The sequence below is a fragment of the Ascaphus truei genome, chromosome 4 (assembly GCF_040206685.1).
Source record: "Ascaphus truei isolate aAscTru1 chromosome 4, aAscTru1.hap1, whole genome shotgun sequence".
Lineage (NCBI taxonomy): Eukaryota > Metazoa > Chordata > Amphibia > Anura > Ascaphidae > Ascaphus > Ascaphus truei.
Genome location: NC_134486.1, coordinates 115362176 through 115377917, shown reverse-complemented (window position 1 = coordinate 115377917; position 15742 = coordinate 115362176). Strand labels below are relative to the sequence as shown.

Genomic DNA, 15742 nt, shown 5'->3' with positions numbered 1-15742 from the left:
CCGCTCTTCTCTCCCGCGCTCCTCCGATTGTCGCGCGCCTAGCCCTTCTCTGCTCTCCCTCCTCCCGCCCGGGGAGCGCTGCGCACGCGCCCCCTCTCTGCACCTGTGAGCGCGAGCCGCCGGGAAACGTGCAGCAGGGAAGGTGCAGGGCCTGTCCGTGTGACGGGGGAGAGTGACGGCCACCGTGAGGGGGGAAGGTGCGGGGCCTGTCCGGCTGATGGGGGAGAGTGACGGCAACCGGGAGGGGGGAAGGTGAGCTACGGTCCGGGTGACGAGGGAGAGTGACGGCCACCGGGAGGGGGGAAGGTGAGCTGCAAGGGGGCCTGAAGCAGTGGTGTGAGTGTGTGAGGACAATGAGAGGTGTGCGGGGGCGGGCCAAGGGGGCCTGAAGCAGTGGTGTGAGTGTGTGAGGCCAATGAGAGGTGTGCGGGGGCGGGCGGGCGGGCCAAGGGACCAATGAGATTGCCGCTAGGGACGGGGAACACACCAGGGAAACATACATACATACAATGCTTTCAGAAATATATAGTAAGATATATATATATATCTATTATATCTATATATATCTATATATATACTGTATATAGACAGTGTTCGACAAACCTATACATTTGCTCGCCCCGGGCGAGTGGATTTAACCCCCGGGCGAGTAAATATTGGCCCAAGCAGCACACATTTGGTACTAGGTGGCGAGTAGATTTTTTTGTGTGGCGAGTAGATTTTTTGGTGATTTGTCAACCACTGTGTGTGTATATATATATATATATATATATATATATATATATAGAGTTGCTTTCAGCACTTCTGTGATCAGGGTTTAACTTTATGTTCAGTTGGAAAGTTGCAAAGCTGTCTGCGACCTTTCCATGCAACTCTTTATGTTGCTCTTTTTAATGCTTCATTTCTACCCACCAAATCAGGGGCTGGGCACGTAGCCAGTACCGTCCTGAATGTTGCAACTTGGTGGACTAAGGGTATAAACAGGTGGGGAGGGAGACCCCTAGCAGTTCAATTCAGCTCAGAGTTGCAGAAGTTTGCTGTAACTAAGGGAAGCTGCAGTGTCCACTCCTGTGCTCTATTACCCATACCTGTTTCGGAGGGGTGGGTGAAGGGGGTACTTGCCCCTGGAAGGGGTCTTTAATGGATTTACTGTTGGTGCCAGTGGGGGTGGGGGTAGTTTTGTTGGGGGTGTTGGGGTGGCAAGCGGGGGGGACGGGTTAACCCCTTCATTACCTTAGCGGTTAGTCACAAAGGTTATTAAGGGGGGAGGGGGGGTGTAAGTGATTTATTTTAATATTGTACTGTACATATATTTGTTTTTCATCAGTTCCGCCCCTTGATTATATAGATGAATGAATATGGGTTTCTACATCACAATGTGGACTACTATAGGACTATATTCTCTCAACTACGACATGAAGGGGGCTGTACAGAACATTAAAATGATTTAAATGTTCTGTCCAACCCCCTTTATGACATCGATGACTGAATACGTGTTACGAGTGCTCACCACAAACGGGACAGTACCACGAGGCCGAGGTGAGTATAGGATACAACGACCTGGAGCAGGAAGCTATGACCAGATTGCGGGATCATAGTTGTAGTTAGCCGGGTCAGGGTTGGAAAGGTACAGATCATAGGGGTCACTAAGCCAATGCCGAGGATTGGAGAGGTGTGGATCGTAGGAGTCACTACCCGAGGTCAAGGGCTGGAGAAGTCAGCTGAGTCAAATGGAACAAGGTAAAGCAAGAATGCTTGCGACCAGCACGACATCACTAGAGGTTTATGCTCAGTCAACTTCCTGGTGGAAGAGGCTGAGCCTAAGTAGCAGGGTCGACGAATCAGACGCAGGATTACTCCTGCAGGCAGGAGAGAAGCTAGAACCAATCAGGTGACTGGAGCTTGATGGGGGTGGAGCACACACCTGATCCTCACAGTACCCCCCATCCCCCTTCATGAGTGACCTCCGGGTGCTCCAGGAACGGCTTGGCTGGATATTTCCAGGAGACCAGATGGGAAGCAAGGAGTTGATCCCATTTTTTAATTTCCCCTCCTTTCTATTTTCTTTCCTTCCTCCTTGTCCCTCCCTTTATTCATATTATATCTATAGAATCATATTATGTATTCAATTAATTGCTAGGTGTTAGATCTCTACAGATCAGGTCATCTTTTAGGGCAAGCAAAACCCACACACATACACACAATTTCTCCTGGGAGCTTCCTACGGCACGGATACGCTTTTGTCTCAAATATCATGGTAGACGGGCCCGGAGCTGTAAGAATTCAGAGGAGACTATGGTTGAGTTCTTACAACTGACTTTAATACAAAGAGAGCAGTTTTTATACAAGAGGCAAGGACAGAAATACCGTTGTCATCTGTTACAAATATGGATACTCATGTAAATTTACATGTAACCTTTACATAATGCCTTTTCTGTAAATCTTAAAACATTTAACTGCTGAGCAAGAGATATATAGTCCTAGTCCTGTCCTCTGGTAGTCTTGCTTTAAAAGCATATGACATGCTCAAAACAGCTGCTCTCAAAGCTATTTACAATAGTCTCTGAGAAACAGCAATGCCAGCGTATACTGTTCTTTAACCTTATGAATCCCTGAGGAGAACAGAGCTGACAGGAGACAGTTTTAACCTTACACTAGGTTTCTCTTATTGTTAATTATATCATTTACCATTATTTTTAATCTCTTATAGGACTTTTTTTTTATAACTTGTTTATTTTATGATTTAATTTTTTTATAGTGGTTAATGGTATATGTTGTTTGTATCAGAAGCACATCAGTGCTCTGGTTTGGAGTATTATTAACTCCTTTATTCATATTTGCTGTTTTTATTCAGGGACAATACAAGGAGCTTTCAAAAGAACTATTCATCCCACGGGCAGTACAAAGGACTCGGGCCATCCCTTAAGGTTGGAGGAAAGGAAATTTCACCAGCAACAAAGGAAAGGGTTCTTTACAGTAAGGGCAGTTAAAATGTGGAATTCATTACCCATGGAGACTGTGATGGCAGATACAATAGATTTGTTCAAAAAAAGGTTGGACATCTTTTTAGATGGGAAAGGTATACAGGGATATACCAAATAAGTATACATGGGAAGGATGTTGATCCAGGGATTAATCCGATTGCCAATTCTTGGAGTCAGGAAGGAATTAATTTTTCCCCTTAATGGGGTTTTTTGTTTGCCTTCCTCTGGATCAATAAGTAAGTATAGATATAGGATAAAGTATCTGTTGTCTAAATTTAGCATAGGTTGAACTTGATGGACCTATGTCTTTTTTCAACCTCATCTACTATGTAACTATGTAACTATATGGTCTGTGTTCATTAAGTACATTTTTAATAATTTTTCAGGTAATTTATCTGATTTATATATGATTTATATTATTAATTATTCATTTATCTACAGTTCTAGCCTTATTCTTACATAGAGTGTTCCGTATTTGGATTTATTAATGTTTTATTAGTTTCCTGCTGCTGACCAATGAAATTCAGGTAGTATTTACTATAAAGTTGGTATTTTACCCAGCACCCCCTGAGGAAGTCAGCTGACACTGATGAAACGCGTTGGGAGTGACGTCATCGCCATACCTTAAGGACATGATCTGTATGCCGAAGGGAATCCCTGGTAGACACGTGTGTTGTGAGCATGCTGATCCCTTTCTACTACAGTACATCTGAGCTACTTGCATGGTTTAGATCGGGCAACACTGTCGCAGATTTGTCAGTGTTGGAGGACTCCAACAGAATCCACAGCAGCCCACGGAGCAGGAGGTGATTTCAGATTAACCAGTTTATCGTTACAATCATTCCGTTTTATATTTTATCTAAAATGATCAATATATGCCTTTGAAATGCTTTAAGTATATTTAACATGCTCTCCAATACACTAATGCTGTGTGCAGCATTGTTTGGCAACATTGGTTGTCATGCTTACCAAGACTGTGGGCATCGGCGGAAGCGATTACATCACGCCCCACAGTGGAGGGAAATTACAAAAATGTTCATCATAAAAGGAGGAGATGGAGGAAAAGAAAGCTAAACCTCTGAGTTAGCTCCGATTTCGAGTGAAACGCAGTCGAAAGCGCGAACTACTGTACAGAAGGACTACCAAGCTTTGGTGAACTTTGGTGACTTTCTCCAAAGGATTGAGTTTTTCCTTCCTGAAAAACTCTACTGTGGACGTCTGCCACGGGTGGAATACCAGAGAAGGAGGAAGTGCTGTTTTTTGCCATTGATTGACACTGGGTGGTCCCAATGCTTGAGTCCAATATGTGTTTGTGAGTGTACACTTTTTAAATTAAATTTTCTTATTATAAAGCTATTTTGCACTATTTTCTGTGTCCTCCATTTTCCACATATAGGATTCTCCTCTTTGTCTCTCTGCACGATTTTTTCCTGACAGACATCACTGCTGAAACCAACATCTGAGGTGGTTACTCCTAATAACCAAAAAGCTCTGATCACTCACGGAGAATGTGAGTGAATTGCATATCATTTATTTTAATCACGTTTATCAATACCATTTTGCACTATATGTGTATTATTGATGTGATTAAGGCATGATAAATTATTATTCGGTTTTCCAATAACTTCAATAAAAATCTGTGATGAGCAATTTATTTTTTTGCATGACACCATCAATGGTGGGTTTCCCTTACTTACAGTGGCTGATTACATATTTCAGCAAAACTAACAGTTATGTAAATGGTTTCTTCCATGGATAGAAACACATTGCTGCTTTAACAATCCCTTACATTTTCAATAAATGGAACCCATCTGAATAATGTTAAAGAAAAATATAATTTCCTTTTCTATAATGTTGTCTTATTTAAACTTTTGCCACAAATATTGTTTTTTATAAATGAAGTGGAGATTTTCACTTACCGAGGAACATGCGGTGGTCCACTACGATCAACTTCCTCAAAGCCTCTTCGCATCCATCCTTTTTTCTGGCAGAATTCATTCAGTATTCCAATGTAATTGAGCTGATCCTTATCCATACATGGAAAATAAAGATTTTATTAGACTCCTAATAAATGTCTTCTGCTTCCCTCCAAATAACCAACGCATTATCATGGCCACAACTGGTTACACCTGATATTCTGGCTTCTCATTAAAAACTAGATGACTATCTTAGCTGACTTGCCAAACTCAGAATTTAATCTTCATAATTTCAAAAAGAGAAAATGTATTCACCTTATCGTAATTTTCTTTTCCTGTACTAATGGCAGTCGGTACTAATTGGGATTCGCACCTCCCCCAGCACTGAAGGACAGGAAACTCTTCTACAGCGACCCAGTACATAAGGCCCTTCCACTGCCAGCAGAAGTGACTTTGGTTTCTCGCATAGCTAAAAATAATAACTAGGGTAGGATGTATTCACGGCAATTAGTGAATTACAGGAAAAGAAAATTACAGTAAACTGAATACATTTTCTCTTTTCCTGTTCCCCACATTAGTGGGTACTAATTGGGATATACCATAATTCACCCAATGGGGCGGAAAAAAGACAAGGATACCAACTTTGAGTTAACGGTCTATTTATTTAATCTATACTCGCTTGCAGAATTTTTCTGCAAAAGCTTGCTTCAGCTGAGGCTTGTACATCAAGCTTGTAGTATTTCACGAATATGTGAAATCAGGACCAAACCACAGCTTTATAAATCTGCATTGGAGATGCTTGGGCTTTGAATGCCCATGAGGTAGAAACTGCTCTGGTCAAATGTGTGTTTATTCCCTGTGGGACTTGTTTGTTTTTAAGGTTATAGGCCAGTAATCTATCGTGATGTAGTCTTGCCTCTTTAGGATTAGCCAGACTAGGGCAGAAGGATGGGAGAATTATATCTTGATTGCGATGAAATGAGGAGATGACTTTTAGAAGGAACTGTGATACAAGTCTTACGACTGCTTTATCCTTGTGAAAAACAAGAAAGGGTTCTCTGCATGAGAGAGAATGACTCTCTTACTCTTCTTGCAGATGTAATTGCTATTCAAAGTACTGTTTCCATGTTAATAGTCAATGGTATATTCTGCAATGGCTTAAATGGGTGATCCACGCCAACAACACTACTAGGGAAAGATCCCACGTCGGTACTGTACTTTTATTTGGGGTCTCAGGTGCCTGACCACTTGCAGAAATCTTTTCACTAGTTTATCTGATGCAATATCTTTTAACATGATGTAAGCGTGGCTCCCAATTTTCGTATTTATGAATACTTTACAACACGGTGATTGGTATCCTAAATACTTTATTGTACAATGCATACAATTGTACATTATTCCTAACGCGATCCACTCATATCGCAATGTGATTCTTTGGACAGGAAGCACAGCATTTTAAGGGGGTTGAGCTATACTTGGACTTTTAAAGAACTTAAACTGAGGTTGTTTTCAAACCCAGATTGCAAGAATTCTACCAGGGTAACAGAAGAAAGATGGAGAAAATCAATTTCCATTTTCTTACCTCATGCCAGAAAACAGCACCAGATGTGATAATAAACTGAAGAGGCTGACGATTTTCTGGATGACATTTATATTGATCTATCGGAACAGCCTTTTTTCTTTTATGATTGCCGCTCAACCTCCGTGCCGCCAAGGCCAATTTTTTCGGCTCTGGGTGCTGCATGGGGCCTTGCTTGTTTCAGACGTTTCTGGTACATTGGGAGATGCCATGGTGGGTCTAGCACCATATTCATGTGTTGGGGAAACCACATGCTTTTTGGCCAGTAAGGTACTATTGATACTACCTCTGCTTTGTTTTTTCCTATCTTTGTTTGAACCTTCACAATAAAAGAGGTATCTGTGGAAAAATATGTGCCAGATCGAAATTCCAACGGAATCTCCAAGCATCTACCTGGCTGGCGATATGATGAGTACCTTGCGCACAAATTGTCCACCTTTCTGTTTTGATGTGTCGCCATAAGAACTATGTGGGCTTGTCCCCACTGAAGTATCAATTGTTCAAGTCCAGTTCCCACTCTCTCAGGTGGATGATGTTTCAGCTTAGGAAATTGGCCGTTGTATTCTGTCATCCGGGAATGTGAACCACTGTGATATTGTTGAAACGCTGTTCGGTCCAAAGAAGAATTGATGCTACAAGAGTTAGAAAGCCTTCTGCATCTGGTCCTTCCTTGCTTCGCCACCTACTTGACTGTCATTCTGTTGTCATATTCTATTCTTATATTTCCTCCCTGAACTTGATTTTAAAAAAGAACAGCGCTTCTTTGACCACATGCAACTCTAGCATATTTGCTGGGAAGTTGCTGTAGGATCTTGGCCAAATTCCTTGTGCCATTGAAGTTCCCATCTGTGCTCCCCATCCAGTCCTGCTGGTATTGGTGGTGATAGTTAACCAGGTTTGTTCCTGAAGAGAGAATGTATTCTCTGAGTTCTGCAGATTTCCCCACCATTTTAAGTCCCGCTATGTTGAAGGATATAAACATTATTTGGTGTAAGAACCATGGATCTTTGTTACACTGATATAGAAAATATCTTTGGAGTGGCCTCATCTGGTCCACTTTATGATGATTAGAATTCAGACAAATTTTCCCAACAAGGCCACATAACCTCTTGCAGAGACCCATCTTGACTGTCTTGGCTTTGTGGCTTGTGCTGCCAACTGCTGCGTTCCGCTTTGGGTTAGATAAATCATTCCTTGTTGTGTTTGTAATACGACTCCCAAGAACGTTATGGACTGAAATGGAATTAACAGACTCTTATGGATGTTTATTATCCATCCGTACTGCTCTAGAAACACAATTACTCTCTGTGTATGGTGTGCTACTGTAGATCTTTCTGCTTAGATTTTATTAGCAGTCGTTAGTCCAAATGGAAGAGACGTGTATTGGTAAAGCATTTCGTGTACCATGAATCTTAAATATTTTTTAGGCATGTGTGCAACTGGTATGTGCTGATACGGGTCATATATATATATATATATATACTAACCAATCTCCGTGCTTGACTTCTTAAATCACATTGTTTAGAGCCACAATTGTGAATTTTCTGATGCGTAGAAAAGCATTCACTTCCCCGATATCCAAAACCGCCCAAAGCTCTCCAGATACCTTCTTGACCAGAAAGATTCTGGAGTGAACACCTGATCTCCTCTGTAAACATGAAACATTTTTTTATCCCTTTGTCTAGCAACAATTGATTCAGGATTTTTTCCAAGGCCTTTGCTTCTTGGGGGAGGGGGGCGGGGGGATGGGGAATTGGATTCTGGGATATCCGAAACTGGTTGTCGAGGTTCTTGTTATTAGAATTTCAGTTGGTAAACTGATGCGACAATACGCAGAACCCAATGGTCTTTTATGGACTTCGCCCATACAGCAACAAATTGAGCTAGTCTTCCCCCGACCGCACACTGCAGATTTCTCCTTATTTCATGCAAACTAGCCTCTCCCAAAGGATCTTCCACAGGGGCCACGAAAAATGCTGCAATAGCGCCTCCCGAGGTCAGGGGGAAGAATACACCTGATACTGCCAAAATGTAGGACAAAATGTGGTGTTCCTGTGCTGAACCCGGCCACAAAGAAAAGTGTCCTTTCCAGTCCTATGAAGATACGGATGAGGATGAAGATATATCTGATGTGGGCCCCGTAATAAGACGGACCCACAAAACACCCCATGGATGGTGGAGGCGCCTAAACTCGGTACGTACCGAACAAACAGGTATATATGACCCCGAATATTCCTGCCAGCTAATGCAACTGCAAGAAAAGCATGGTGGATGCTGTGAAACTGCTGAAGTTTCAAAGAAAAAGACACGAGTACCCCTGATGGAACGGAGTCGACCAAAGCAAAAAAGCGGAATAAAAGAGGTTCTCCACTTACTATGGAAGGATCAGATCCAGCGGAGAAAGAGGGGCAGAGATGCCCTGCAGCCTAGAACAAATGGAGAATTTGTCCCGTGGATGACAGAATATCCAGAGGGCCCAAGGCAGAAGTCGTGTACCCCAAAGAAGTGTCTGACTGGTGCCAACAGTGAGAAACTTTCAAACTATACCAGGGAAGCGGAGCCGGATCCAATGAGTGATGATCCCTTGACCAGCCCTGAAGATGCCCTGCAAACTACCAGGCAGGACTGTGATTTCTTTTGTAAACAATTGAAAAAGGAGATGGAAGCCAACGCCAAGCTACATAATGATCTGCTCACACTCTCCTTTGACTGTGGGACTGTGATGAACATGGAGCGTTGCTTACGTAGTGACTTAGAAGACCTGACAACTGAGCTGAAAACGGCGAACCCTATTATTACCACCATGGTGGAAAAGAAGAGCAAATCTGACAAAATAATTATTAGACTGAAACAGAAGTATGAGGAGCCACTGAAAGATTACAGTCTCTCAGCAAGAGGTTCGCAATTGCTATAGAGAGTTGGAATTCTCTCAGAATGAGATTCATACCCTCCGCATAGAACTGAATGCCTCACACCAGGAGGTCACCAGTATCAGGACAGAGCTGTAATTCTCTCAGAATGAGGTTCATACTCTCCACATAGCATTGGATGCCTCACACCAAGAGATCACCAGTTGCCGTACAGAGCTGAAAGTCTCTAAAAAGGAACTTCACAGTCTCGCCGAGGAGCTGGACATCCCTCAAAAAGCTGTTCACAGTCTTAGAATGGATTTTAAAATCTCTCAGAAGGAGCTTCACACCCTCAACCTAGTCTTAACTCAGAAGTGTGTAAATGGAAGGAGGACTAGGAAGAGGCCCTCAATTTTATAGAGACTGTAAAAAAAGACAATACAAGTTTGAAAGAAAATTCGGATTTGACTGACCACGTCAGTGATAAATATGAAAAGCTGCATGAGCTACAAAAAAAATTTATGAAACTATTTGAATATGGAAAGTTAGAAGCATTGGGGAAACGTACCCAAGCAGAGCACCAACTACAAGGTCTGCATACGCACCTCCAAAATGCTTAAGAGAAGCAGCTATCTATGCAGGAAGAAAATCTGCAGGCTGCTAACGAAGTACAAGTGTTGCAGGAATGTCTGAGTATCCAGTGTGTTCTTGCAGAGCAGAATGAGGAACTGAAGGCTACCCAGAGCATCGCTGGAGGCCAAGCATAGAGGCCAGGTGACTCAGTATGAGAGGGAGTACGAGCAGGTCTAGAAACTTAAGCAAGAGCTTAACTTGCTGAAAAGGGAGAAAAGCTGTAGAGTAATTCAGAAATACTACAAAGATCTTGTCCAAGCAAGGTTGGAGAGAGAAAGACATCTGCACAAACACTCTGCAGCGCTCACCATACTACAGAAGAACGAAAACTTGTCAGCTAAATCTTCAGAATAAAGCTGCCTGCCTTCTTCAAGCCTTATGGAGAATGCAACGACAAAGAAAGAATTAAGTGCTATGTACATTAATGGCGCTATATAAATAAAGACATACAATACAATACAACTATAAACATTTGAAGCAATGTGTCATTTTGCTCCAGTCAAATGTTAGGAAGTGTCTACAGCAAAGATGCTCCCAAAAAAATTAAGGAAGCTGCTGGTTTGATTCAATCCAGATATAGGTCTTACAGTACATCACAACCAAGCAAGCTGTGCGTTGCTATTAGCGCACCCGCAATGCCGTCTCAGTGCTACAATCAACTTTCCACACAATTCATGAAATAACCAAATTACGACTGAGAGGCGCAATACAAATACAGTCATGCTACTGTGGCCCCATGGCCCAAGCCAGATTACTCACAATGAAATAGCCGCTAGAAAGATTCAGTCTTTGGCTAGAATGAGGCATAACTGTTTCGGTGATCACACCTCTACAGGCACAACACTAGTTGTTTACAAAAAAAGAGGCCACGAGTAACAGTTAGGTGTGAAAACTACAACCAAACTGATGATGTACGGGAATCTAAGTATCCTGAACCAAACGCAAATGACCTCTCTACTGATGAGAGGATCATGCTTGTTGCAGATAGGCCCGTGATGAATGAGAAAGCTGTAGCCCAGGGTCCCATGGTACTGAAAAAGCTTAAAAAACACTGCTACTATAGCAGAGATACCTCGCCAGACATCACTTGGGATTTCCCCCCACGTTGAAGAATCATTACAGAGTAAAAAAAAGTATTACGGCAAGACAAGAAGTCTGCCGACTAACAAACTGAGATGTCACAGGGGTCAATCAGTATTGATAAAAACTCCACCCAGCTTGAACCACACATGATTATGGCTACAGAACCTGATGCAGGTGGTCACCCTAAACTCAGGGAAGAAAGGATCGCTCGATGCAGGAAAAAACTCATGACCAAGCGGTCAGAAGAAAGACTGTGCTTGGTAAAAGTCCTCCTTGAGCGACTGAAGTTTGCTGATCCGAAGCACCTTCTTGAGGAGACATTACCAACCTGGAGAAAGGGCTCCAATCCCAGCGGGACTGAGGGTTCTCGTCCTCCATCCACTCATTCGAGACGCAGGGATATCTAGAGTGAGAGTGGAGGGAATGGCTTTAGTCGTTCTTAGCCCGAGCTTCCCGCAAACAAGGGAGGTATGTAATAGGGAAGCAGCCCTGTATCAATGAGGCTGCAATACAAAGCCTCATTACTCTGAGAAACCAGCAGGGAGCTGGTTAATTGCACTAGACAATTAACCAGACAGGTTTAAAACTCCTGCTGAAACAGACCCAGAGAGACTCCAAGGGAACAGCCCTGTATTCCAAGGTGCAGCAAAACCAGGAACCTACCAGAGGCTGGACCCTCAACAAACACCCATCCATAACTAGAGACTGACTTGAAGGGCCACCTACATTGAGGTACCTTTTGAGATTTTGGGGTGATAGACTGGTAAGGGGCTTTTCATCCCAGTCTTGTAGAGAGGTACTGGGGAGTGAGTTAGCCCTTACACAGGGATATGTGTTTATTTATTTTGTTTATTTTTGTATGCTTTTCCTTGTTAAAGTAACAGGCTCAATAAAGCACGGTTTTAATTTCACCCTAATCGGTCTCCATTAATCTACCTCTGCACACATCTCTTAAATGGACCTTGTGCTCTTCTGGGACTATTTAGTTGCTTATAACACAGCTGACTCCACAGATTGAGAGACTGTATCCTTCATCCAGGATAGGAAAGTAAACATCTAGTCACTCGGCTCAAAGTCTGCAGCCTTCAGACACTCCTCACATCGCTTTTTTGCTTTGAGAGCTGGATTACGGCAAGCCTCATCAATTCTGGCCTTTTAGGCACTGTCTTCTTTTGCAGTAACAAATCCATGACTGCTTTAGATGTCTCTTTCTCCAGCTGAACCCCAGAGTTACTGCATCAACATTTTTTTGAAAAAAAACAAGGTATACAAAAAAAAAACTCATTTCAATGTTATTCACTTTCTCTCTTTTATTTTTTTTCGTACTTGTTTTCTATCTAGGGACTCACCTAGAAGATTTGGGCAGCGATCCTTTGCCTGATCCAGCGTCCACACTCCTCTGTGCAAAGGAAGCCTTGTCCCTCAGAAATGCTTCAGGAATCAGACACCGTTACATGGTATTACCCATTTAAATACTATAGTGGGGTCCACATGGCGCAGTTGCGATTGACGTCAGAGCGTCATTGCTGAAGAAGTGAATGTGCAGGCGCGTATACGCGCGCTCCGATTACACACTTTTTGCTTAGGGGGACTAGCATGTTTACCCCGCCATGTGCCCCAGACTGCCTGTGTTCCCAGATGCTCCCGCAATGTTTCTCCCTGGTTGCAGGGTCAGGCTACGCTTCTGCCGGAGCTTTAGGGGTAGGGAGACTGAGAACCCTTCAGATTGAACTGCACTCACAGTCCTGGCGAATCCCACTTAACAAAATAACAAAACTTACTGCTATGCTGTAGGACAGGAAAAAAACTGTTCTGCAGGTAGTGGGAGGGCCTTATATACAAGGTCCCTGCAGAAGAGATTCCCGTCCTATGTCACGGAGGGAGGAGCTAATCCCAATTAGTACCCACTGCCATGTGGGGAACAGGAAAGTACGTTTTTACTGTATAATCTGTGTTGGCAAATTATGTTTAAGTTTCTTTATTGGGCATTTTATGGTAGGGTGACCAGACGTCCCGTTTTTTCAGGATTGCCTTGTTTTTGGGGATTGTGTCCTGATGACTTTGAAAAAAAAAAAGCCAAAATCCCATTTCTTTGTTTGCCGTTGGCACGTTAGCGTCAGAGCCGACTGAGCATGTATGAACGGCTGCACCGATCGTGAAACCACTGCCGACACAGGCCGGTCTGGAAAAAAAATGATCACCCTATTGAGGTGAATTAAACTTCAAACATAACTTAGTCCAGTTATTAATAAGGACTGAATCATAAATTACATCTTCACTTGGTGTAGTACGAATACCCTAAAAAAAAACAAAAACAAAAAAACCCTAGTCATGAATAATAACCCAAAAGATCAGGTAAAACTGAAAATAATGCATATTCCAACATAAAAGGATGGCATCTTTTAGGTTAAAACTGGATGTCATGTCATTAAATGGTTGGAATTCTCTGTGGACACTATAAATTAAAGCACAGGTCAGTTAAAATCATTGCTTCTGTTGACAATTGAAGATTTAAAATTTGCAAAAAGCAAATTTGTGTAAAATAAAAATGCATACCACTTTTTGTTTTTCTCTTTCAGCACCATCATTTGATACGAGGCTTTCTGCAGCACTGGGACTGAAAAAGTAGAGATATAAAATATTACTATATTATAATAACATCAAATATTTTACCTTGATCTGCAGTTGTGAAAATAAAAATATTCATATACTCAAAATCCTTGAGAACAGGTTGATTTCTAACCATGGTTAGAATTTCTGTTCCATAAACTTTCTGCGTTGGTCAACGTTATTTGCTAGCCTCAAGTATCACCTAATCTTACAGAACAATGGTAATGTCTTTGCTTTATTAACTATGTATTGAACGTAAAGGTTTATACTGAATCAGATATACTGGTACAATGCAACATAACACCATGAGCATTATACATTTAGCACCTTTATTACAAGCAAATGACAGAGCTACAACTTCTACAGCTAATGGCAAGTTTGCATAACATTCACACTTATTTTAATGTTCATAGTATTAAAAGGGTAAGGTGTCAAAAATAGAATTACTAGTGCTCTTACTGACCCCTTATTATTACAATCACTGAAATGCATTACAAATATCAACACTTTACTGTAAACTTGTCCCGTCTTTTTTTGATCTCCACTTATGGCCCCAAAATGAAAAGCCTACTCACTAAACTTGAGACACTCGACCCTTCAACTTCAAATAATGTGCATAATACGCTACGTAATCATCAGATGATCTGGGGGTTGAAAGACTACGGACCATTCCAGGGGTGTTGTTACATGATGTATGGCAAGTGTAATTTATTTAGGATTTCAGAGTGTAATCCTATACATACATTTTAAATGTAATAATATGTATCCATATAATTGATTCTGAATCCATTATGGAAGAGAGACTAACAGGGTGGCTCCCCTGTCAAATAGCGAGACACAGAAAACCTGTTTACATACCCTGATACAGCACTGAGGAGGTTAATTCTAAAGGAGGCTGCCTTAATTGATCGTCTCAGACTCGTTTGGCCTTTAAAAAGCCTGCAGTATACAATGCAAGAGGCCGCTCTCTAATCAAGGCAGCTTGTTGCTCCTGGACCGCACAAGAGGGATCACCCTATGGGGCCTGGATGCCCAACCGATAGGTAGGAGAATTTTGTTCTCCTTTAACCCAGTTTTTGTGGAACACAAGTTGCTGTTTATGTTAAAAACAAAGTTTGGCTAATAAAAAGCCCATATTTTTCTGCCAAAATAAGTCTCCCTGTTTGATCATCTGCACACATTTCATACAGAGATGAAATTAAAATTATTCACAACTGTGACAAGGGGGATGAATGTGGAGTGTGAGGAAGGGTGAGTATGAAATGCAAATGTGTAAGAAAGGGGGGAGTGTGGTGCATGAGCGAAAGGTTGAGAACCACCAACTTAGATGGATATGTATTAAAATTGCAATTCAAGCTTTCGTTTAAAAAATTTAAAAAAGTTTATTCAATACAGATGCAGCGGCCGTTATTCGAACAAATCACAGCGCCGTTTTCATGTGCGCTGCTGTACTCCACGCGGCATTAACGCGGCCAATCGCCCCAGGCACCCATGTTTATCGCGGTTGCTTTGTTTGGATTTCATGGATTCTGTTTCATATCCGTGGCAGAAATGAATGAATTGTAATGTGTACACTACTGTGCTACTGTGTCAATTTCAGTGTTTAACACTGTTAAACACTAAAATACAATTTTCTGCACTCGCGCCTTAAGGCGGGAAGAAATCACGCGCCATGACATCGGTATTCTGAGGTATACAACGCGTGAAGTGTTTGAATAACGGCCGCTGCATCTGTATGTGCATGAATACAATCTACACACTGACAAATGATTAGCTAAGTTGCCGATTGATCCGTTCTCATGTGATCGATCAGCGAAGATTCAGCTTGGGTCCTCTTCTGCTGCACTGACAGCCAAAGTTCTGTGAGGAAGATCATAAAATTTAAGAGCACTTCTAGAGGAGAGTGAAAGACCTCCTGGCGAGGGCCCGTTTACTGACCTACGACCAAGCTCAAAGTTCATTCCCTTCAGTGAAAACTTCTCGAATATTGATGTATTCGTGGATCTAGTTACTAAAGACTTAGAACATCTTAAATTGAGTAGACTCCCTAACAACTTGACAATTGAGGAGAGAAAAGCACTCAAGGAA

General features: G+C 42.1%; 1 protein-coding gene across 2 annotated transcripts in view; it reads right to left on the bottom strand.

Annotated features, from left to right (window-relative positions):
- Window positions 1-15742, bottom strand: part of LOC142493052 (interferon-induced, double-stranded RNA-activated protein kinase-like) — a 144900-nt gene that overhangs the window by 70223 nt on the left and 58935 nt on the right. For both annotated transcript variants that reach the window (XM_075596491.1, XM_075596490.1), the window contains exons 9-10: window positions 13601-13661; window positions 4904-5010 (exon numbers count right to left, since the gene is read on the bottom strand). In XM_075596491.1, coding sequence (XP_075452606.1) covers window positions 4904-5010; window positions 13601-13661 — 168 coding nt within the window. The remainder of the gene's footprint in view (window positions 1-4903; window positions 5011-13600; window positions 13662-15742) is intronic.